Source organism: Mauremys reevesii, linkage group 3 (assembly GCF_016161935.1).
Source record: "Mauremys reevesii isolate NIE-2019 linkage group 3, ASM1616193v1, whole genome shotgun sequence".
Lineage (NCBI taxonomy): Eukaryota > Metazoa > Chordata > Testudines > Geoemydidae > Mauremys > Mauremys reevesii.
In genome coordinates this window covers 207,454,463-207,478,216 of record NC_052625.1, presented here as the reverse complement: position 1 = coordinate 207,478,216, position 23,754 = coordinate 207,454,463, and the positions used below count along the sequence as shown (strand labels likewise).

The 23,754-nt window shown below is 59.5% G+C and overlaps 1 protein-coding gene across 2 annotated transcripts in view; it reads left to right on the top strand.

Moving 5' to 3' along the window:
- TRIM54 (tripartite motif containing 54) overlaps window positions 1-23,424 on the top strand; it is a 49,084-nt gene extending 25,660 nt beyond the window's left edge. Inside the window, exons 5-10 of one of the 2 annotated variants that reach the window (XM_039533088.1) lie at window positions 10,046-10,279; window positions 10,583-10,605; window positions 13,850-13,974; window positions 14,456-14,554; window positions 22,757-22,792; window positions 23,280-23,424. In XM_039533088.1, coding sequence (XP_039389022.1) covers window positions 10,046-10,279; window positions 10,583-10,605; window positions 13,850-13,974; window positions 14,456-14,554; window positions 22,757-22,792; window positions 23,280-23,290 — 528 coding nt within the window. In that variant the 3' untranslated portion in view covers window positions 23,291-23,424. Of the gene's footprint in view, window positions 1-10,045; window positions 10,280-10,582; window positions 10,606-13,849; window positions 13,975-14,455; window positions 14,555-22,753; window positions 22,793-23,279 lie in introns of both variants that reach the window. The other variant, XM_039533087.1, reaches the window with a different exon arrangement.
- The last annotated feature ends 330 nt before the right edge of the window (window positions 23,425-23,754 follow it).

The following is a 23,754-nucleotide window of genomic DNA, read 5'->3' as shown; positions in this document are numbered from 1 at the left end:
TCGCGACCTGGCTCCTCCATGACCTGGCTCCCGTCCAGCAGGGCGTCCTCGCCACCTGGCTCCCTCCATGACCTGGCTCCCGTCCAGCAGGGCGTCCTCGCCTCCTGGCTCCTCGATGACCTGGCTCCTGTCCAGCAGGGCATCCTCGCCTCCTGGCTCCCTCCATGACCTGGCTCCGTCCAGCAGGGTGTCCTCGCCACCTGGCTCACTCAATGACCTGGCTCCCCGTCCAGCAGGGCATCCTCGCCTCCTGGCTCCCTCCATGACCTGGCTCCCTGTCCAGCAGGGAGACCTCGCGACCTGGCTCCCTCCATGACCTGGCTCCCCGTCCAGCAGGGCGTCCTCGCCTCCTGGCTCCCTCCATGACCTGGCTCCCTGTCCAGCAGGGCGTCCTCGCGACCTGGCTCCTCCATGACCGGCCCGTCCAGCAGGGCATCCTCGGCTCCTGGCTCCCTCCATGACCTGGCTCCCCGTCCAGCAGGGCGTCCTCGCGACCTGGCTCCCTCCATGACCGGCTCCGTCCAGCAGGGCGTCCTCACGACCTGGCTCCTCCATGACCTGGCTCCCCGTCCAGCAGGGCGTCTCGCCTCCTGGCTCCCTCCATGACCTGGCTCCCCGTCCAGCAGGGAGTCCTCAACACCTGGCTCCCTCCATGACCTGGCTCCCTGTCCAGCAGGGCGTCCTCGCGACCTGGCTCCCTCCATGACCTGGCTCCCCGTCCAGCAGGGCGTCCTCGCGACCTGGCTCCCTCCATGACCTGGCTCCCCGTCCAGCAGGGCGTCCTCGCCTCCTGGCTCCCTCCATGACCTGGCTCCCTGTCCAGCAGGGCGTCCTCGCGACCTGGCTCCCTCCATGACCTGGCTCCCCATCCAGCAGGGCGTCCTCGCCACCTGGCTCCCTCCATGACCTGGCTCCCTGTCCAGCAGGGCGTCCTCGCCACCTGGCTCCCTCCACGACCTGGCTCCCCGTCCAGCAGGGCGTCCTCGCCTCCTGGCTCCCTCCATGACCTGGCTCCCTGTCCAGCAGGGCATCCTCGCCTCCTGGCTCCCTCCATGACCTGGCTCCCTGTCCAGCAGGGCGTCCTCGCGACCTGGCTCCCTCCATGAGCTGGCTCCCCGTCCAGCAGGGCGTCCTCGCCTCCTGGCTCCCTCCATGACCTGGCTCCCTGTCCAGCAGGGCGTCCTCGCGACCTGGCTCCCTCCATGACCGGCTCCCCGTCCAGCAGGGCATCCTCGCCTCCTGGCTCCCTCCATGACCTGGCTCCCTGTCCAGCAGGGCGTCCTCGCGACCTGGCTCCCTCCATGACCTGGCTCCCCATCCAGCAGGGCGTCCTCGCCACCTGGCTCCCTCCATGACCTGGGTCCCTGTCCAGCAGGGCGTCCTCGCGACCTGGCTCCCTCCATGACCTGGCTCCCCGTCCAGCAGGGCGTCCTCGCCTCCTGGCTCCCTCTATGACCTGGCTCCCTGTCCAGCAGGGCGTCCTCGCGACCTGGCTCCCTCCATGACCGGCTCCCCGTCCAGCAGGGCGTCCTCGCGACCTGGCTCCCTCCATGACCTGGCTCCCTGACCAGCAGGGCGTCCTCGCCACCTGGCTCCCTACATGACCTGGCTCCTGTCCAGCAGGGCGTCCTCGCCTCCTGGCTCCCTCCATGACCTGGCTCCCTGTCCAGCAGGGCGTCCTCGCGACCTGGCTCCCTCCATGACCTGGCTCCCCGTCCAGCAGGGCGTCCTCGTGACCTGGCTCCCTCCATGACCTGGCTCCCCATCCAGCAGGGCGTCCTCGCCACCTGGCTCCCTCCATGACCTGGCTCCCTGTCCAGCAGGGCGTCCTCGCCTCCTGGCTCCCTCCATGACCTGGCTCCCCGTCCAGCAGGGCGTCCTCGCCACCTGGCTCCCTCCATGACCTGGCTCCCAGTCCAGCAGGGCGTCTCGCCTCCTGGCTCCCTCCATGACCTGGCTCCTGTCCAGCAGGGCGTCCTCGCGACCTGGCTCCCTCCATGACCTGGCTCCCCGTCCAGCAGGGCGTCCTCGCGACCTGGCTCCCTCCATGACCTGGCTCCCCGTCCAGCAGGGCGTCCTCGCGACCTGGCTCCCTCCATGACCTGGCTCCCCGTCCAGCAGGGCGTCCTCGCCACCTGGCTCCCTACATGACCTGGCTCCCTGTCCAGCAGGGCGTCCTCGCCTCCTGGCTCCCTCCATTACCTGGCTCCCTGTCCAGCAGGGCGTCCTCGCCTCCTGGCTCCCTCCATGACCTGGCTCCCTGTCCAGCAGGGCGTCCTCGCGACCTGGCTCCCTCCATGACCTGGCTCCCCGTCCAGCAGGGCGTCCTCGTGACCTGGCTCCCTCCATGACCTGGCTCCCCATCCAGCAGGGCGTCCTCGCCACCTGGCTCCCTCCATGACCTGGCTCCCTGTCCAGCAGGGCGTCCTCGCCTCCTGGCTCCCTCCATGACCTGGCTCCCCGTCCAGCAGGGCGTCCTCGCGACCTGGCTCCCTCCATGACCTGGCTCCCTGTCCAGCAGGGCGTCCTCGCCTCCTGGCTCCCTCCATGACCTGGCTCCCTGTCCAGCAGGGCGTCCTCGCGACCTGGCTCCCTCCATGACCTGGCTCCCCGTCCAGCAGGGCGTCCTCGCGACCTGGCTCCCTCCATGACCTGGCTCCCTGTCCAGCAGGGAGTCCTCGCGACCTGGCTCCCTCCCTGACCTGGCTCCCCGTCCAGCAGGGCGTCCTCGCCACCTGGCTCCCTACATGACCTGGCTCCCTGTCCAGCAGGGCGTCCTCGCCTCCTGGCTCCCTCCATTACCTGGCTCCCTGTCCAGCAGGGCGTCCTCGCGACCTGGCTCCCTCCATGACCTGGCTCCCCGTCCAGCAGGGCGTCCTCGTGACCTGGCTCCCTCCATGACCTGGCTCCCCATCCAGCAGGGCGTCCTCGCCACCTGGCTCCCTCCATGACCTGGCTCCCCGTCCAGCAGGGCGTCCTCACGACCTGGCTCCCTCCATGACCTGGCTCCCTGTCCAGCAGGGCATCCTCGCCTCCTGGCTCCCTCCATGACCTGGCTCCCTGTCCAGCAGGGCGTCCTCGCGACCTGGCTCCCTCCATGACCTGGCTCCCCGTCCAGCAGGGCGTCCTCGCCACCTGGCTCCCTCCATGACGTGGCTCCCCATCCAGCAGGGCGTCTGTCACGGAGTGTGGGGGACCCAGGGCCTTCACCCCCGTGCTCCCTACGATTCACCAGGACTCTCAGCCATCCAGTAAAGCAGAAGGTTTATTTAGACGACAGGAACACAGTCCAACACAGGTCTTGCAGGCACAGATAATCAGATTCCCCGGTTAGGCCCATCTTGGGGGGCCTCACAGCCCCCCCCCCGGGGATCAGAGCTCGGTCTCCCTGCTCCTCTCTCTTCTCCAGCCCACCTTCTTCTCCCAGTCCTCTCCGGCCCCTCCTCTCTCCTCCGCCTCCTTCCTTTGTCTCCCCTGGCCAGAGGTGTCACCTCCCCTCCCCCAGGCCAGGCTCAACTCACCCTTTGAATTCCTGCATCTCACCTAAACCTCTGGCTCTCCTCCCGCACAGACAGTCTGTGCTTCCTACTTCTTCACACCTCCCCTCCGAGACTGAACTGAGCGGGTCACTCCAGCCAGTGACCCGGGAAGTTCGGACCCACCTACAACCTTATGCCGCCCGCGCCTTTCCCACCCCAGTACCCCTGGGGTGCACCCTGGGCTGGGGCCTTCTCCCCACGTTCCAGTCTGGGGGGCTGTGATTTGGGCTCTCTCGGTTCAGAGCCCCCCTTCTGACCCGGGCCCCCCTCTGGACAGGCTCCTCAGGGCGGGGCGAGGGCCTTACAGCCATCTCCCCCCTGTCCCGGGCCTTCCCCCCCCTCCGGCAGGGGCCACAGGAGCGGCGGTGCTGCCGGACATGGGCAAAGACCCCAGGCCAGTAATAGTTCTGCAGCAGCCGCTGCTGGGTACGCCAGGCTCCCTGGTGCCCTGAGGGGGGAATGTCATGGGCCTGGCACAGCAGCTGGCGGCGATACTCCTGGGGTACCACCAGCTGCCTCCTGATCCCCCCTGACTCCATCTTCCCTGGGGGAGCCCATTCTCGGTACAGGAGCCCCTTCTCCCACAGGAACCTTTTCCGGCCACCTCGTCCCATGGTCTGTCCCCCCCCGAGGCTGGCCAGGTCCCTTATCCTCCGCAAGGAGGGGTCTTCCCGCACCGCGGCCTGGTACTCAGCCGCTGGGGCAGGGGCGGGGATCTGTCCTCTCTCACCGGCTGGGTCTGGGACCACAGCCTCTCTGGGCCCTGTCCTGGGCTGCCCTCCCTACCGGGTCCGGGTCCGTGTCTCGGCCAAAGTACTTTCCCGGGTCAGGGTGCAGAGCCCTCGTCAACCCTGAGTTCGGTTCACGGACAGGGTACCCTGGGTGTTACTTGGCCAGTCCTCGAGGTCCCCCCCCATTAACACCTCCGTGGGCAAATATGGGTGCACTCCCACGTCCTTGAGGCCCTCCTTGTCCCCCCACTTTAGGTGTACCCTCGCGACAGGCACCTTGAATGGGGTCCCGATCACGCCCCTCAGGTTCAGGTAGGTGTGGGGCACCATCCGATCTGAGCCCACCACCTGCGGCCGGGCAAGCGTCACCTCTGCGCCCGTATCCCAGTACCCAGTGACCTCCTTCCCGTCTACCTCCAGGGGAACAAGGCACTCGCTCCGGAGGGGTAGTCCCGTGCCCACCCTGTAAACCCCAAACTCAGGGCTGGGAGCATCCAGCCCCTCGGAGGGGTCGACCCGGGGCCCCCCTCCCTCCTTTGCAGGGGGTACGCGGCCTACCCCCCTTTCGTGCGACCGCTGCCCCTCATCCGGCTGGGTCTCTACCAAGTTGACCCGGTGTGGGGTTGGTCTGCTCAGTTTGTCCCGGAGCTTGGGGCACTGGCCCCGTACGTGGCCCGGTTGGCCACATTGATAGCAGCCCATGTCTCGTGGGTCCCCTCGAGGGGGATGGCTGGACCTGACGCCAGATGCTTCCTTTGATGGGGCCCTCCTCGGCTCCTTCTGGGAGGTCCCATGGTGACTCTCTCTCTGCGTTGAGGCAGATCTGCTCCTTTGAGACTCCTCCCTGCCATCCCCCGCCCGACTGTCCATGTATTGGTCGGCCAGCCGGCCTGCATGCTGCGGGTTCTCCGGCTTCCGGTCCATCAGCCACTGCTTCAGGTCAGCTGGGCACTGATCATACAGGTGCTCCAGTACGACTAGGTCAAGCAGGTCCTCTCTAGTTTGGGCCCCAGCCGTCCACTTGCGGGCGTACCCCTGCGCCCGGTTGACCAGTTGTAGGTATGTGACCTCCCGGGTCTTACGTTGACCCCGAACCTCTTCCGTACATCTCCGGGTCAGCCCAAACTGCGGAGCAGGGCCTCTTTGAACAGGTTGTAGTCCCGCGCCTCCTCCCCTTTCATTCGGCTGTACACCTCCACGGCGGTGGAGTCCAGTAAGGGGGTGAGGCGCCGGATCCTGTCTGCGGGGTCAACCTGGTGCAGCGCGCAGGCGTTCTCAAAGGCCGTCAGGAAGGTGTCTATGTCCTCCCCCTCCTTACGCGGGGCCAGGAAGTTCGTATCGAAGCTCTTTGTAGGCTTGGGCACACCCTCACTCACCGCAGCCGGGCCTCCTGTTGTTCAGCTGGGCCATGGCCAGCTCATGTCTGCGCTGCTCCTCCTTATCTCTCGCCTCGAATTCACGCTGCTTCTCCTTCTCTCGCCTCGAATTCACGCTGCTGTTGCTTCTCCTTCTCTCTCGCCTCGTATTCACGTTGGCTTTGTCTTTCCTCATATGCCCTCAGCTCCTTACGCTCCTCCATCTCCATCAGTTTGATCTCTCTCTCCAACTCCAGCCGCCTGAGTTCCACGGAGGCCGAGCGTTGCCGGGCCGATCCCCTGCTGGCCGGGGGGGTCACGGTGCCCTCCGTAGCTGGGCTCCTCCTCCCCCTCCCCCTAGGCCTAGGGGTGGGGGGTCTCGAGGAGCCCTCAGCGGCCGGCTGCCCACTCCCAGCGGGTCCAGACACTGGGGCCTGCGCTGCATCTGCCCGGCTGCTTCCCTCAGAGACAGGGACCGGTTCATTCCTGCGATCTCTCTCCTCCAGCCGGGCAATCAGCTGGGCCTTGGTGAGCCTCCCACTGCGCAGCCCCTTCTGCCTGCACAGCTCCACCAGCTCACACTTGCGCTTCTGGGAATACATCTTCCTGCTGGCCGCTCGCAGGCCGGGGTGTTCGCCGCTCCCCACGGGTTCCAGGGGGACCCCTCGTGTGCCAGTCTTTGAGGTCACCCCCTCTCTGCCAGGGTCGAGCTGCAGACTCCTCCGCCCCTGGGCTCGCTCGCTGTGATCCCCCGGGGGACCCTGTTACTGCAAAGTCCTGCTCTCTGGCCACACTCTCCCAGGGGTGAATCGCCCCTTCGTTTTCCTGCTCCCCAGTCACTTACTGCAGGAAGCGCCGTCCACGGGGTGCCGCCGATCCCACCGCTGCCACCAGTTGTCACGGAGTGTGGGGGACCCAGGGCCTTCACCCCCGTGCTCCCTACGATTCACCAGGACTCTCAGCCATCCAGTAAAGCAGAAGGTTTATTTAGACGACAGGAACACAGTCCAACACAGGTCTTGCAGGCACAGATAATCAGATTCCCCGGTTAGGCCCATCTTGGGGGGCCTCACAGCCCCCCCCCCCGGGGATCAGAGCTCGGTCTCCCTGCTCCTCTCTCTTCTCCAGCCCACCTTCTTCTCCCAGTCCTCTCCGGCCCCTCCTCTCTCCTCCGCCTCCTTCCTTTGTCTCCCCTGGCCAGAGGTGTCACCTCCCCTCCCCCAGGCCAGGCTCAACTCACCCTTTGAATTCCTGCATCTCACCTAAACCTCTGGCTCTCCCCTCCCCCGCACAGACAGTCTGTGCTTCCTACTTCTTCACAGCGTCCTCGCCACCTGGCTCCCTCCATGACCTGGCTCCCCGTCCAGCAGGGCGTCCTCGCCTCCTGGCTCCCTCCATGACCTGGCTCCCTGTCCAGCAGGGCGTCCTCGCGACCTGGCTCCCTCCATGACCTGGCTCCCCGTCCAGCAGGGCGTCCTCGCGACCTGGCTCCCTCCATGACCTGGCTCCCTGTCCAGCAGGGAGTCCTCGCGACCTGGCTCCCTCCATGACCTGGCTCCCCGTCCAGCAGGGCGTCCTCGCCACCTGGCTCCCTACATGACCTGGCTCCCTGTCCAGCAGGGCGTCCTCGCCTCCTGGCTCCCTCCATGACCTGGCTCCCTGTCCAGCAGGGCGTCCTCGCGACCTGGCTCCCTCCATGACCTGGCTCCCCGTCCAGCAGGGCGTCCTCGTGACCTGGCTCCCTCCATGACCTGGCTCCCCATCCAGCAGGGCGTCCTCGCCACCTGGCTCCCTCCATGACCTGGCTCCCCGTCTAGCAGGGCGTCCTCGCGACCTGGCTCCCTCCATGACCTGGCTCCCTGTCCAGCAGGGCATCCTCGCCTCCTGGCTCCCTCCATGACCTGGCTCCCTGTCCAGCAGGGCGTCCTCGCGACCTGGCTCCCTCCATGACCTGGCTCCCCGTCCAGCAGGGCGTCCTCGCCTCCTGGCTCCCTCCATGACCTGGCTCCCTGTCCAGCAGGGCGTCCTCGCCACCTGGCTCCCTCCATGACCGGCTCCCCGTCCAGCAGGGCATCCTCGCCTCCTGGCTCCCTCCATGACCTGGCTCCCTGTCCAGCAGGGCGTCCTCGCGACCTGTCTCCCTCCATGACCTGGCTCCCCATCCAGCAGGGCGTCCTCGCCACCTGGCTCCCTCCATGACCTGGCTCCCTGTCCAGCAGGGCGTCCTCGCGACCTGGCTCCCTCCATGACCTGGCTCTCCGTCCAGCAGGGCGTCCTCGCCTCCTGGCTCCCTCCATGACCTGGCTCCCTGTCCAGCAGGGCGTCCTCGCGACCTGGCTCCCTCCATGACCGGCTCCCCGTCCAGCAGGGCGTCCTCGCCTCCTGGCTCCCTCCATGACCGGCTCCCCGTCCAGCAGGGCATCCTCGCCACCTGGCTCCCCAGCGATGGAGTTGAAGTGCTGGGAGCTGGAGGAGCCCGTGAGATGCAGTGAAAACACGAGGAAGCAGGAGAGGCGGCGAAAGCGAGAACGGGGGCTGGAGAAGCCGAGGGCGAGAGGACCCACTGAGGGGAAAGTGGGGAAAGGCCCCAGGTTGCCAGTTCTAGGGGAGCCTGGATCCCAACTTATTGCCCAGTTGGAGGAGGGCGGGATATCGGTTCCCACCTCCCTGCCTTTGAGGAGGCCTGTGATCGAACCAGGCTGACCCCGCGGGCCGGCTCCACGTCTCACCCCCTTGCTCGGTCCCAGAGCCATAGGGGAGCCCAGCCAGATGGGCGGAGCCAATACTGGGGACTAGGAACAGTTCAACCAGGCTCCGCTGCTCATGTCTGAATGGGCACCTGAGGCTTATGGGAACAGGTTTTGGGGTGTGCAGAAGACCCTGGGGGTGACCCACCTGGAAGCTCCCCAAAATGGGGTGGGGGGAGGGGTCACTGCACTGGAGGATTTGTGTAACCTGGCTGGGTCGGAACAACTCCCGGAGATGTGTCCCTACGAGCCTAGGCCGTGGGTAGTGGACAGGAAGCCGAAGGGTCTGTGCCATGCAGGCCGGTGGGCAGATCACTTTGGGGACAGTCAGTCTGGGGATGGAGAGACCCGAAGGGGATGAGCCTTAGCCTGGGTGCTGGGAGAGGGACGTGGAGACGCCCCGTAAGTGGGACATGGGTAAACCCAAAGTGGCCAATGTGAGTAGATTCTGCCTCACCTCAGTCCCTGGAAAAATCATGGAACAGGTCCTCAAGGAATCAATTCTGAAGCACTTAGAGGAGAGGAAAGTGATCAGGAACAGTCAGCATGGATTCACCAAGGGCAAGTCATGCCTGACTAACCTAATTGCCTTCTATGAGGAGATAACTGGGTCTGTGGATGAGGGGAAAGCAGTGGATGTTTTATTCCTTGACTTTAGCAAAGCTTTTGATATGGTCTCCCACAGTATTCTTGCCAGCAAGTTAAAGAAGTCTGGGCTGGATGAATGGACTATAAGGTGGATAGAAAGCTGGCTAGATCGTCGGGCTCAACGGGTATTGATCAATGGCTCCATGTCTAGTTGGCAGCTGGTATCATGCGGAGTGCCCCAAGGGTCGGTGCTGGGGCCGGTTTTGTTCAATATCTTCATTAACGATCTGGAGGATGGTGTGGACTGCACCCTTAGCAAGTTTGCAGATGACACTAAACTGGGAGGAGTGGTAGATATGCTGGAGGGTAGGGACAGGATACAGAGGGACCTAGACAAATTAGAGGATTGGGCCGAAAGAAATATGATGAGGTTCAACAAGGACAAGTGCAGAGTCTTGCACTTAGGACAGAAGAATCCCATGCACTGCTACAGACTAGGGACCGAATGGCTGGGCAGCAGTTCTGCAGAAAAGGACCTGGGGATTACAGTGGACGAGAAGCTGGATATGAGTCAACAGTGTGCCCTTGTTGCCAAGAAGGCTAATGGCATTTTGGGTTGTATAAGTAGGGGCATTTCCAGCAGATCGAGGGATGTGATCATTCCTCTCTATTCAGCACTGGTGAGGCCTCATCTGGAGTACTGTGTCCAGTTTTGGGCCCCACACTACAAGGAGGATGTGGAGAAATTGGAGAGAGTCCAGCAGAGGGAAATGAAAATGATTAGGGGGCTGGAGCACATGACTGATGAGGAGAGGCTGAGGGAACTGAGATTGTTTAGTCTGCAGAAGAGAAGAATGAGGGGGGATTTGATAGCTGCTTTCAACTACCTGAAAGGGGGTTCCAAAGAGGATGGATCTAGACTGTTCTCAGTGGTAGCAGATGACAGAACAAGGAGCAGAGGTCTCCAGTTGCAGTGGGGGAGTGTGACGCAGTAGGGAGCGGGGTGGATTGACCTGGGAATGTGGGGCTGGAGGAGGGGTGGCCCCCGAGCCCCTCCAGTGATGTGCGTGCGGCTCCCCCTGCAGGAGAACAGTCGGCGGCAGAAGCAGCACCTGAGCCAGCGTTTCGACTCCCTCTACAGCACCCTGGAGGAGCGCAAGAAGGAGCTGGTGCAGCGCATCAGCCGGGAGCAGGAGGAGCGGGTCAGCCACGTGCGCTCCCTCATCCGCCAGTACGGGGAGCACCTGGAGCTCTCCGCCAAGCTGGTGGAGTCGGCCATCCAGGCCATGGAGGAGCCCCAGATGGCCGCGTACCTGCAGGTCTGTGGGGGAAGGGGAGGGCAGGAGAGGGGCTTCACCATGCTGGGATCTGGCCAAGCCGTGGGCACCCTCCTCCTGGAGCAAGGGCCTGGGCAAAGGGCTCGGGGCAGGGCCCTGCTAGGCCACAGGCGCCTGTGGTTGCCGCTCTGCCCCCAGCCAGGTCCTGCTTGGCTGAGGGGTAAACCCGCTTGGTGATGGTGGCGATGCCAGGGCCAGCCGGCAGGCTGATGGGCTCAGGCGGGGGCTGGGCTCCAGGAGCAGGTGCTGACGCTAACCAAGCTCTCTGCCTCTCCCTCCCTGCAGCAATCCAAGGAGCTGCTTCAAAAGTAAGTCTGGGGGGAGGGGTGGGGGGAGACAACAGAGGAGAGGAACCTCTGGGTGGAGCCCATCTCTGTAGGGGTGGGGGGTCCTTGGGGCAGAGTCACAGATCCACGGGGTCAGTGCTAAGCCCCCAGCCTGGGAACAGGCTCTGGGAGGGGCCTTCCGTGACCCTGACCCCCCCCCCCCGGGGTCCCACTCCTCCCCCGGGGTGAGCCACGCGGCCTCCCCGCCTCCTGAGACTGGGCCCCACCCGGGAGCTCCAGGCAGCGAGTCTGGGACAGAGCCTGGGGGGACGTGTCCTCTCCTCAGGGATCAGTGCCCCTCGCCCAGCGCCTGCAGGGACACTCACCCAGCACTGTGAAACCAGGCGGGTTTATTGGTCACCTGGCGCACGGCCCAGGCAGCCCCTTGGGCCGCCCAGAGACCTGACTGACGGTTACAGCCCAGCCCAGCTGCAGTGACCCCCCAGACAGCTCTGTCTGTCTCTCCGTCCACCCTCCTTGGTCAGACTCCAGGTGAGAGCCCTGCCCCCAACTCCTCCCTGCCCCCAGCTCTTATCCCCCCCTCGCACCTCCCAACCCCTGTTCCCCAGCTGGGGAGATGCTGCTCGGCTCCTGCTGAGAGGTGGGGCCAGGTGTCCATGTCCCAGCAATTAGATTTGCCAGCGTTGCCATGGATTCTCCATTGATACGGAGTCAGCCAGTCCTTTTCCAATGATCCACGTAGTCCCAGACACCTGGGCGCCATTCCCATCTGTGCCTGAGCCTGCCTGGGGGTGCTCAGCCCTCCCCTCACTGGGTAACAATGCAGCTGTAACAATGCTGCCCTTGGTGGGACCCAACCGAGAGTGTCAATTCAGGACAAATTGCTCAGAGCAGGGCAGTCACAGCCCTAGGCTGGGGTTTTTCCACCTCTAAGGCAAACCAAACCAGCCAGACAAAGAGGACTTTGGTCTCACCCCACTGGCTAACCACAAGTCACACAAGCAATTCCCTCAGACACTCCAGTGTCCCAGTATCACCACCAGTGCACTCGTCCTGGGGATGAATGGTTATGAAAACCAACACCCCAGTAAAAGAAAAAAGGTTCTCTCAATCCCAAAGAATCAAGCCCCAGCCCCAGGTCAACATACACATCAGATCTTACCCACAAATCATACTGTTGCCAATCCTTTAGAATCTAAAATCTAAAGGTTTATTCATAAAAGGAAAAAGATCTAGATGAGAGCTAGAACTGGTTAAATGGAATCAATTCCATACAGTAATGGGAAAGTTCTTGGTTCAGGCTTGCAGCAGTGATGGAATAAACTGCAGGTTCAAATCAAGTCTCTGGAACATCCCCCGCTGGGATGGGTCATTCAGTCCCTTGTGTAGAGCTTCCATTTGTAGCAAAGTCCCTCCAGAGGTAAGAAGCAGGATTGAAGACAAGATGGAGATGAGGCAGCAGCTTTTTATAGTCTCTTCCAGGTGTAAGAACCTCTTTGTTCTTACAGTGGAAAATTACAGCAGCAAGATGGAGCCTGGAGTCGTATGGGCAAGCCACATGTCCATGATGACTCAGTTCTTTACAGGCTGACGCCATTGTTTACATATTAGTTTGAATGTTCCCAGGAAAGCTCAGATGTGGATTGGAGTCTCCCAAAGACCATTGTCAGTTAAGTATCAGAGGGGGGTAGCCATGGCACCTTATAGACTAACAGACGTATTGGAGCATGAGCTTTCGTGGGTGAATACCCACTTCGTCAGAGGCATGTAGTGGAAATTTCCAGAGGCAGGTATATATATGCAAGCAAGAATCAGGCTAGAGATAACGAAGTTAGTTCAGTCAGGGAGGATGAGGCCCTGTTCTAGCAGTTGAGGTGAGAACACCAATAGAAGAGAAACTGCTTGTGTAGTTGGCTAGCCATTCACAGTCTTTGAAGTCTGGTCTTGAAGTTTTTTTGCTGCAGGATGGATACCTTTAAATCTGCTATTGTGTGGCCAGGGAGGTTGAAGTGTCTCCTACAGGTTTTTGTATATTGCCATTCCTGATATCTGACTTGTGTCCATTTATCCTTTTCCTTAGAGACTGTCCAGTTTGGCCGATGTACATAGCAGAGGGGCATTGCTGGCACATAATGGTGTATATTACATTGGTGGACGTGAACCGGTGATGGTGTGGCCGATCTGGTTAGGTCCTGTGATGGTGTCGCTGGTGTAGATATGTGGGCAGAGTTGGCATCGAGGTTTGTTGCATGGATTGGTTCCTATGTTAGAGTTACTATGGTGCGGTGTGCGGTTGCTGGTGAGAATATGTTTAAGGTTGGCAGGTTGTCTGTGGGCGAGGACTGGCCTGCCACCCAAGGCCTGTGAAAACGAGGGATCGTTGTCCAGGATGGGTTGTAGATCCCTGATGATGCGCTGGAGGGGTTTGAGCTGGGGACTGTATGTGATGGCCAGTGGGGTACTGTTGGTTTCTTTCTTGGGCTTGGTCTTGCAGTAGGAGGCTTCTGGGTACAGGTCTGGCTCTGTTGATCTGTTTCCTTATTTCCTCGTGCGGGTATCAGAGTTCTGAGACTGCTTGGTGGAGATCTTGTAGGTGTTGGGCTCTGCCTGAGGGGTTGGAGCAGATGCGGTTGTATTGTCAGTTACGTGTTTCTTGGTCGGGCACTTACCTTCTCAAGAAGCTGCCCAAATGCTTCACTGAGACCTCTTAGAATCAAACACATGGAGATACCAGTACAGAGCCAATATTCATAACTTCAACTACAAACCTGATACACACGTACAGACAGCATAGTTACAACCAGCAAATCAGAACCTCTCCATAGACACCTCACACGACAACCTTTGTACAGTAGTTGTTGCAAATATATAAATGTGGTTGGAACAATAATCTGTCTGGTCACAGGTTATGTCAGGAACGTCACAGCACACAGAGGCACACATAGGGTTAATAAAATATTACAAAATATCCCCACTTCATCACAGGCAGGTTGTCCCACTCTCACTGGGCTGGACGGACCTTGGCTGGGATCCCATGAGGCGATGCCTGTGTCTCGGGGGGGGGGGGGGGGGTTTGAGCACAAAAATCCTGACCTGTAGCCCCCTGGTGCCCCAGCCCTGGGCTCCTCGCACACAGCTCGGCCAGGGTCCCCAATCCCAGAGTGTGGGGGGAGCTGGTCGGGCTGTGCAGGGGTGTCACGGAGTCAGGCTCGGTGCTCCGCACTGGCTGTGAATGAGGCTGACCTGCCCCCGGCTCTGCCTGCAGGATCACGGACATGTCGAAGGTGTCGATGAGTAGCCGCCCAGAGCCCGGCTACGAGAAGATGGACCACTTCTCTGTCAATGTGGACAACCTGGCCGAGATGCTGAGAACCATCGAGTTCCAGACAGGTGACCCAGGGGGTGCCGCAGGGTCCGGCGGGTCCTGCTGGGGCCATGGTGCGAGCCCCGGCCCTGGGTGCTGTGTGGGGTGGGCAGAGCCGCTCCTCGGCCCAGACGTCCGTCTGTGTGTCTGTCTGACATGCACCAAGGCAGGGGCACGGCTGGTGTTAGCTGTGGCAGGGGGACCCCTCCGAGGGGTGTGGGGACCAGGGCGTATGGGCTTTCAGAGGGGGTGCAGGAGGGGGTGGCAGAGCATTGATCTCAGCCTCCTGGGGTGGCTGCCAGCTCGGCCCCTCCCTGGCAGTGGGTCCCGGCTTCTGCCCCTCTCCACGCGCAGCTGGCTGTGTGCTGGGGGCAGGTGGCATGGTCAGAGCCTCCGCCCTGCTGGGCTCTCTGGGGCGGCCTGGCCAGGGACCCTCAGCGGGGAGGGTGGGGCAGGCTCAGCCCCCACTGGTGCGGGTGCTGACTCTGGATTCCCTCGCTCTCCCAGACTTGCTGGGTGAGGACGACACGGACGGGTTTGTGGGCGGGGATGGAGGAGACGCTGGAGCCGACGAGGACAGGCCAGAGGCGCTAGAGGGGGCTGAAGGTGAGTGCCTGGAGTGAGGGACAGTCACCCCGGGCCACACGATGTAACAGCCTAGAGCCCCCCAGAGCCCCCAGCTAGCAGGGCCCATGACCATGTGCTTCGCCCCCTGTACGACCCGGGCCAGAGACCTGCCCCAGAGCAGAGCTGGCTGCACTGAGCAGCTGTCAGAGCCAGAGAACTGCCCGGCCTGGGGGATCGTCCAATGGCTAATTACCTCCCCGTTAAACACCGACCCCCATTGCCAGTGGGGATCTGTCCCGCTTCGGCTTCGCCTGTCCTCCACCTGCCCGCACAGCCCCTGGGGCAAGGCTTGTTCCGCGGAGGCACTGGCAGAGCAGGGCTTCTCCGCCCAGACTGTGTCGAAGAGTCGTGTGGCAGCTCCTGTCCCACGGGGCTGGCTGGGCTCCCTCGTGGTCCCTGCCAGGGGCTACAGATTCTTCCTAAAGGCGGGGGGGCCACGAGGCCCCCCTCCGTGGCCCTGGCCCTGCCCCTCCTGCTCGGGGGGGAGAGCCCAAGAGCAGCCCCTAGCCTGTGTCTCCGACCCCCGGGGCCCCCGCCCAGGGCAGGTGGAGGGAGGGGCTGCGGCTCATCACAGCTGCCTGCTCGGCCCGGCTCCGACGTCCAGCCTGGTTGGGGGGGGCGGGCGGGTCCCTGGGGGCCGCAGCTGGACCGTGGGGTGGGGACACAGGCCAGGGGCTGCTCTCATGCCCTGGGCAGGGAGCGGGTCTGTGGCTCCCCACAGCTGCCTGGGCTGGGCTCCAGCTTGTGGGCAGGCCTCGGGGGGCGGGGTCAGGCCAGGCTTGTTCACTTTCAGCAGTGGGAGGGCCATGGCACCTGGTGCTCCCCCCGTTCCGGCACCTCGGGTCCCTGCCCCACTCAGTCTGGGTGGGCCGGGTTTGAGTGGCTGGCGCTGCCACCCCTGAGCCAGGGCACAGCTCCGCTCACGTCCGTTTGGCCCAGGCAGGGGGCTGGGGCCAAACCCGAGCGGCACTGCCACCCCGAGGTGCAAGGGCCCGAGCAGAGAGCCAAGCCCAACCCCAGCACAGGAGCTGCAGGAGCCGGGCAGGACCCAACCCCCCACCTCCCACTCACAACCACCCCAGGGCCCCCACCCCCAGACTAGTTCCTGGGTCGCGACATTTACACATGGGCCCTGAGCCCACAAAGGTGGGGAAGCAGCCACTGCTCTAGGCTGGGAGCACGTCACCCCTTAGACCTTCCCTTGGTCTAGTTCGAGCTCCTGGCATGTCACTGAGGCAGGTTTCTACCCCTTCGATCAGTCCCACGGCTCTTCCCTGACCCCTCTCCAGTGTATCAGCCTCCTTCCTGAGCTCACCCCCGGCCTCGTAGTGCATGTCTGACCCTCTGTCACAGGCCCAGCGCCAGGCTACGCCCCAGGCTGCGAACAGGCAATTCATTGATCTTTGACTACTGTGACGGAGCGATTCTGGCGGGACCCCACTGAGAGTGCCAAATCAGGACCAATTGCTCAAACGGCAGTCACAGCCCTAGGCTGGGGTTTTTCCACCTCTAAGGCAAACCAAACCAGCCAGACAAAAGGGACTTCGGTCTCACCCCACTGGCTAACCACAAGTCACACAAGCAATTTCCTTAGACACTCCAGTCTCCCAGTATCCCCACCAGTGCCACCCGTCCTGGGGATGAATGGTTATGAAAACCAACACCCCAGTAAAAGAAAAAGGTTCTCTCGATCCCAAAGGACCAAGCCCCAGACCCAGGTCAATATACACATCAGATCTTACCCACAAATCACGCTGTTGCCAATCCTTTAGAATCTAAAATCTAAAGGTTTATTCGTAAAGGGAAAAATATAGAGATGAGAGCTAGAATTGGTTAAATGGAATCAATTACATACAGTAATGGGAAAGTTCTTAGTTCAGGCTTGTAGCAGTGATGGAATAAACTGCACGTTCAAATCAAGTCTCTGGAACATCCCCAGCTGGGATGGGTCCTCAGTCCTTTGTGCAGAGCTTCAGTTTGTAGCAAAGTCCCTCCAGAGGTAAGAAGCAGGATTGAAGACAAGATGGAGATGAGGCATCAGCCTTTTATAGGCTTTTCCAGGTGTAAGAGCCTCTTTGTCCTTACTGTGGAAAATTACAGCAAAATGGAGTCTGCAGTCACATGGGCCAGTCTCTGCATACTTCGCTGAGTCACAAGGCGTGTCTGCCTTCTCTCCATGGGTCAATTGTGTAGCTGTTTGTCCTTAATGGGCCATCAAGCAGGCTAGGCAGAGCTAACACCAACTTGGCTGGGATATCACCCAGAAGCACATCACCAACTTGAAATACAGACAGTATAGAGCCAATATACATAACTTCAACTAAAAATGATACATGCACACAGACAGCATAATCATAACCAGCAACCCAGAACCTGGTCTTAGACACCTTATATGACCCCCTTTACCTAAGATTTGGTGCCACTACAGGACCTTGGTTGCAACCCATGTTCTATATGGTCCCAATTTATATCAATAACGTCACACCCCCAACGCAAAATTGATGCAGGAGGGGATGTCACAAATATCGCTGACTGCATCCCAAGAGCCCCCTTTGCTTGGGTCTGTCTCACTACAGCTAGTGTTGGGCTAGAGGCCGCACCAGTGTATAACAGAAATGGTTTATCAAAGTCATGTTCAATAACATGATTGAATCTCTTTACAAACTCAAGGTATAACTTGGTTAGCTTTTGCAGCATGGTTGCTGTATGTTTCATGTGATCTTGCCAAGAGCTAAAGAAAACAGCTACTTTATCCATACCAGCTTTGGCCAATGTTTGGAACCCAATTAACATTACACCAATGTAGATATTGATGTTGTTCATAGTACAGGAATCTTGGCATTTAGCCATGAAAGCAATATGGTAGTGTGCCTCAGTTTCCCCTTTCATACAGCACATCAGGTCTGGAATGTATTTTCCCCTGTGAAAAGTTCCAATACCGTTTACAGGCATTAACTGTGAAACATCAGTATAGCAAGGCCCTTTAACATAACGTGTGTTTTCATGTATTCCTTTCAACATGTTCCAGGGATTTTCCAAAAGATTAGGCACATTGTACATTTTTACAGTTCTTGGCAATAGCAACACATTAGTTACAAAAATTAGCATTAGCAATAACAACAAATGTATTGCAAGTGTCCATTTACAATCATGTTTGTCATGCCACACCCTTGGCTCAATACCACTGGAGTTTGTGCATTTTAGGGTTAACCTGTGGCTTCCCTTTGCAAAATTCAGTCTTCTCTTTCCTTCTTGTCCTGCAGGATTAAACCCTGACTTCTCTTGCTTAACAGAATTCACTGGCTGATGGGGTGGGCCCTCTGTGCTAACCGCTATTAGCAAGTCTTTCTTCTCCCTGCCAGCCAAGTAATTCACATCAACACAGACACTAGCTTTTAACTTCTTAGCTGCTATGGATTCCAAGGCTGGACTTTGTCTTACAGAGATACCACACAAATCCAAAGGGTCTGAGGGTGAGAGCTGGCTTGCTCTCCCCTGCATCCTTAAGCATTCAGCCATAAAACTGTTCTGCTTTGAAACACCAGTAACTGAATCTGTCCTCAGATCCTGAAGCACAGACTGCTCACTCCCAGAATTAGCCTGGAGACATTCCTGTCCCAACACCATGGTCTTTCCAACAAGCTGGCCACACACAGCCAGGTGGTTATAGGGCTGCTCAACTTCCTTAACAGCTTCTACTCCACCTGAGACCTTTTCAAAGCTGCCCACACTGGATCTTTCAAAAGGAAAGTCAGTGGATCCATTCACAACAGAAAATTTCTGGCTGTTAGGAACTGAAACTTCCTTGATTAAATCACTTTTACACCCTTCAGTTGCAGTAAACTGCTTGCACAGGCTACCATGAGGATTCCTTTCCCTAGGAGCTTTTCTAAGCAGCAATTCACCCCTCACAGAAATTCTGCCCTTCCCCTCTCCACCTAGGGCTTGCTCTACAGGAACACTTCCCTGAGCAACCACAGACTCTTGCTGGGTCTCACTTACATTCAGAATCACCTCTGGCCCATCAGGCAGATTCCTACACAATCCCCTTTCAGGCAAACTTATAGACTTTGCTTCTAACCTGTTATCTAGATTCTCCTTCCCTTGGCCACACACAAGCTCAGGAATCTTTTCCTTCTTGCTACAAGTCGTCAAACTGTCAGTAGGTAACACAATTAAATCACCTTTCTGCTCTCCTTGTTCCCTGGCTAGGGTATCACCCTGATCAGACAGAGTTGCTACACCCCTTTCCAACCACACATTAGCAACTGGCAAACTACACGCACCAGAATTGTCTGGTCTCTGGGATTTTGCTATGACACTAACTGGATGCAACCTAGTCACAGTGCCATTCTCCCCAGCAGACACAAACTTAGGACCATTCCCTTCCTGGGCTTTAGCTGTATTTACAACCAACTCCGAGACAACTGAATCACCCTCAACCATCACAGGCTGAAAGGCACCTTCTGTCTGCTCCACAGACACAGAAGAGCCGGAGACACATTCTCCTTCACCAGACACACAGCTTGGGATCTCATTTCCCTTGTCCCAGCACACAGGGCTGTTCACAGACAACTGCTTGGAGATTGGGGTAACTTCCTCCATAGGCAAGTCAATACCCCTGACAGACACAGGCACATTCCCTTCACTGTCACATTTCTCCCCACAGGACACAGGTAAGGGACAGGGACACTCATCTTCCACTATCCCTCCCTTCCCAAACTGCTGACTGGACCAAGCCATCAGCTCACAAGGCTGCCTGGGCTCCTCCAAACTTTCCCTACCAGGCACATTGCCTCTCCCAACAGATAAGCTGCTGCTTTTTTCACTACACTGAGCTACTTCCAGCAAATCACAGTTACCCATTTCAGGTTCACTTCTACAAGCTGCACTAGCCACCAGTCCATCACCCATCACAAATCTACCCTCTCCTTCCTCAGTTAGGGCTTCCACCTGACCATCTACTTTAATTTGCTCTTGAGAAACATTTTCCTCACCCATGAGATCTTTCTGCCCATGATCTAACTTCAGATTCACTTCTCAGACATCAGACAGACATTCAGAAACTCCACTTACAGACACACTGCTTTCTGGCACAGACACACAGCTATTTCCCACCAGGTTAGAATCCCCCTCTCCCCAGCCATAGCAATACTGGTTAAACACAGAAAACTGCCCAGAGTAATACCACATATCAACACAGTTATAAACTGGATTTTCAAGAGGATACAGTTTTGCTGTTCTTCTCTTGCTTTTTTGACTTGGAGCTGAAGTCTGACAGTTTCTTGTTGCATCTTGTGAGTCTCCTGTTGCATCTGTCGAGTTTTCTCCTCAGCAGCCAGCAGCTCCAGACGCCTCTTCCGAGCTTTTTCTTCTCTCTCAGCAACTTCTTTCTTTCTCTCATCAGCCTCTTTCTCCATTCGAATTTCTGCCAGTTCTTGCTCATATTCAAACTTCAGGCTGTCTCTCAAGGCTTGCAGTTTCCTTGCTTTTCCTGATGCTTTCTGTCTCATGGTCACTGATCTTTAACCAACCAAACTCTCAATCCCAAATATAAAATTTGGATAGCGTGGGGTTCTGGCCCAAAGCTTAATTGACCTGGTTCTGTGGATCCAAGCACGACTACGCCACTGTGACGATGCGGTTCTGGCGGGACCCAACTGAGAGTGCCAATTCAGGACCAATTGCTCAAACAGGGCAGTCACAGCCCTAGGCTGGGGTTTTTCCACCTCTAAGGCAAACCAAACCAGCCAGACAAAAGGGACTTCGGTCTCACCCCACTGGCTAACCACAAGTCACACAAGCAATTTCCTTAGACACTCCAGTCTCCCAGCATCACCACCAGTGCCACTCGTCCTGGGGATGAATGGTTATGAAAACCAACGCCCCAATAAAAGAAAAAGGTTCCCTCGATCCCAAAGGACCAAGCCCCAGCCCCAGGTCAATATACACATCAGATCTTACCCACAAATCACGCTGTTGCCAATCCCTTAGAATCTAAAATCTAAAGGTTTATTCGTAAAGGGAAAAAGGTAGAGATGAGAGGTAGAATTGGTTAAATGGAATCAATTCCATACAGTAATGGCAAAGTTCTTAGTTCAGGCTTGCAGCAGTGCTGGAGTAAACTGCAGGTTCAAATCAAGTCTCTGGAGAACATTCCCTGCTGGGATGGGTCATCAGTCCTTTGTGCAGAGCTTCAGGTTGTAGCAAAGTCCCTCCAGAGGTAGAAGCAGGATTGAAGACAAGATGGAGATGATGCATCAGCCTTATATAGGATCTTCCAGATGTAAGAACCTCTTTGTCCTTACTCTGGAAAATTACAGCAAAATGGAGTCTGGAGTCACATGGGCCAGTCCCTGCAAACTTCGCTGAGTCACAAGGCGTGTCTGCCTTCTCTCCATGGGTCAATTGTGTAGCTGATGGTCCTTAATGGGCCATCAAGCCAGCTATGCAGAGCTAACACCAGCTTGTCTGGGATATCACCCAGAAGCACATCACCAACTTGAAATACAGACAGGATAGAGCCAATATACATAACTTCAACTAAAAATGATACATGCACACAGACAGCATAATCATAACCAGCAACCCAGAACCTGGTCTTAGACACCTTATATGACCCCCTTTACCTAAGATTTGGTGCCACTACAGGACCTTGGTTGCAACCCATGTTCTATATGGTCCCAGTTTATATCAATAACGTCACAACTACTAGTGGTAAATATGCCCATGGCCTGTGATGGGACGTTAGATGAGGTGGGATCTGAGTTACTGCAGAGAATTCTTTCCTGGGTGCTGGCTGGTGAGTCTTGCCCACATGCTCAGGGTTTAGCTGATCGCCAGGTTTGAGGTCGGAAAGGAATTTTCCTCCAGGGCAGATTGGCAGAGGCCCTGGAGGTTTTTCGCCTTCCTCTGCAGCATGGGGCACGGGTCACTTGCTGGAGGATTCTCTGACCCTTGAGGTCTTTAAGCCACGATTTGAGGACTTCAGTAACTCAGACATAGGCTAGGGGTTTGTTACAGGTGTGGGGGGTGAGATTCTGTGGCCTGCATTGTGCAGGAGGTCAGAGTAGAGGATCACATACAGATTAAAAAATGAGCGAGAAGTCATAAACATTTATGTATAGGACTTCTGACCTTAAAGTCTATGATTCTAACAGTCCCTGGGAGGGGCCTTCAGTGACCCTGACCCCCTGGGGTCTCACTCTTCCCCCAGGGTGAGCCACACGGCCTCCCCACCTCCTGAGACTGGGCCCCTGGGGCTGCAGCCCCCCTGCCCCACCCCGGGAGCTCTGGGCAGCGAGTCTGGGACAGACCCTGGGGGAGACGTGTGCAATCTGGGGGAGCAGCACCCCCCCGCCAGCGTCTGCGGGGACACCCAGCCAGCGCGGGCAGACAGGCGGGTGTATCCGCGGCCTGGCGCACGGCCCAGGCAGCCCTTGGGGAGCCCAGAGAAGTGACGGTTACAGCCCAGCCCAGCTGCAGTGACCCCCGTGGTTCAAGCTCTGTCTGTCTCCATCTCACTCCTTGGTCCAAATCCCTGGTCCGCGGGCCCCCCCTCCAGCAGCCAGTCCCCCCCCCCCAGCCTGTTCTGAGCTGGGGACTGGTGCTCAGCTGCCCTGCGGAGAGGTGGGACGTCCCTCTCCCTCTGGGGCGTTGGCGATTGGATCTGCCACTGTCACCCGCAGAGCTCCGCTGGGAGGGGGCCTGGGCAGCTGGGTGACACCCACCCCCGTCTCCCCCTGCCCTGGGAGCACACAGCCCCTTTCCACCCACTCGGTAACGACGCAGCACCGAGGGGAAACTGAGCCACACGCAGGGCTCATAAAATAGTACAGAAAATGCCCCCTAGTCCCAGCCTGACAGCCCGGGGCCCGCAAGGGTCAGAGGCTGCGACTTGGGCCGCAGGGAGGTGGGAGGGGAAGGCGTGGCCTGCACTTAGGGTGGGTCTGGCTGGAGGCTCCTGAACCCAGGGCCCCACGCGCCTTTGCTGTCCCGCTGCCTGGCTCCGCTCTTGGCCTGCCACTGACCCCTCCTCCATCAGCTCACCGGGCCCAGGCTCCCCAGCGGGGCTGGGTGGGGGCGCCGGGCAGCGGGGGTGGGGGGAATATTTGGGGAGGGGCAGCCGCAGGCAGCCTCCTGCTCCAGCTCACCCGCCCTCTCTCCCTCCCTCCCTAGCAGTGGGGTCCAGGCAGAAGCCAGCGAGCTCCCCGCATGGTAAGTGCCGTTCCCGGCCAGGCCGCCACTGGGCCGAGGTGCAGCCGGGCCAGCCTGGGGGTCGGGGGGGCCCTACATGGGGGCAGCTGACGTCCAGCTGGAGGTCCCGACCCACAGGGGAGAGTGTAGATGGGGGCAGGGGCTGAGAAGATGGCAAAGGCCATGGGGGGAGGGGGGCTAGGGGGTGACTGGGTGGAACTGCAAACTCCCTGGCAGGGAGATGGGTGCAGCCGGGAACACGTCTCCCAGGGGAGCCGGAGGCCCTGCTGCTCAGATGCTTAGGAACCAGCCGGGAGAGTCCTGTAGCCCCGACTGTCAGGACAGGCCTGCCCCGGACCCTGGCCTGGCTGAGTTGGGAGCCTCCAGCCCCTGCCCCCCAGCACCTGCCCCCCAGGCACTAGGCCTGACCCTCTGGGATTTCAGCCAGTGCCCGCCCAGGGGGCTCCAGCGCAGGGAGCGGGTGCTGATCCCCCTCTCCCCGCGCCAGGTCAGCACTGAGAGCCGGCACTGCAGGAGGAGCCCACGAGTGAGACCCCCAGGACGTGGTGTCATCAGCGACCGATTTCCCCCGGCCGAGACCCCGCGTTCCCAGCCCCCTCTCCCCGGCCGAGACCCCGCGTTCCCGGCCCCCTCGGCCGAGACCCCCGCGTTCCCGGCCCCCTCTCCCCCGGCCGAGACCCCCGCGTTCCTGGACCCCTCTCCCCCGGCCGAGGCCCCGCGTTCCTGGACCCCTCTCCCCCGGCCGAGACCCCCGCATTCCCGGACCCCTCTCCCCGGCCGAGACCCCGCGTTCCCGGCCCCCTCTCCCCGGCCGAGACCCCGCGTTCCCGGCCCCCTCTCGCCCGGCCGAGGCCCCGCGTTCCCGGACCCCTCGGCCGAGACCCCCGCGTTCCTGGACCCCTCTCCCCCGGCCGAGGCCCCGCGTTCCTGGACCCCTCTCCCCCGGCCGAGACCCCCGCATT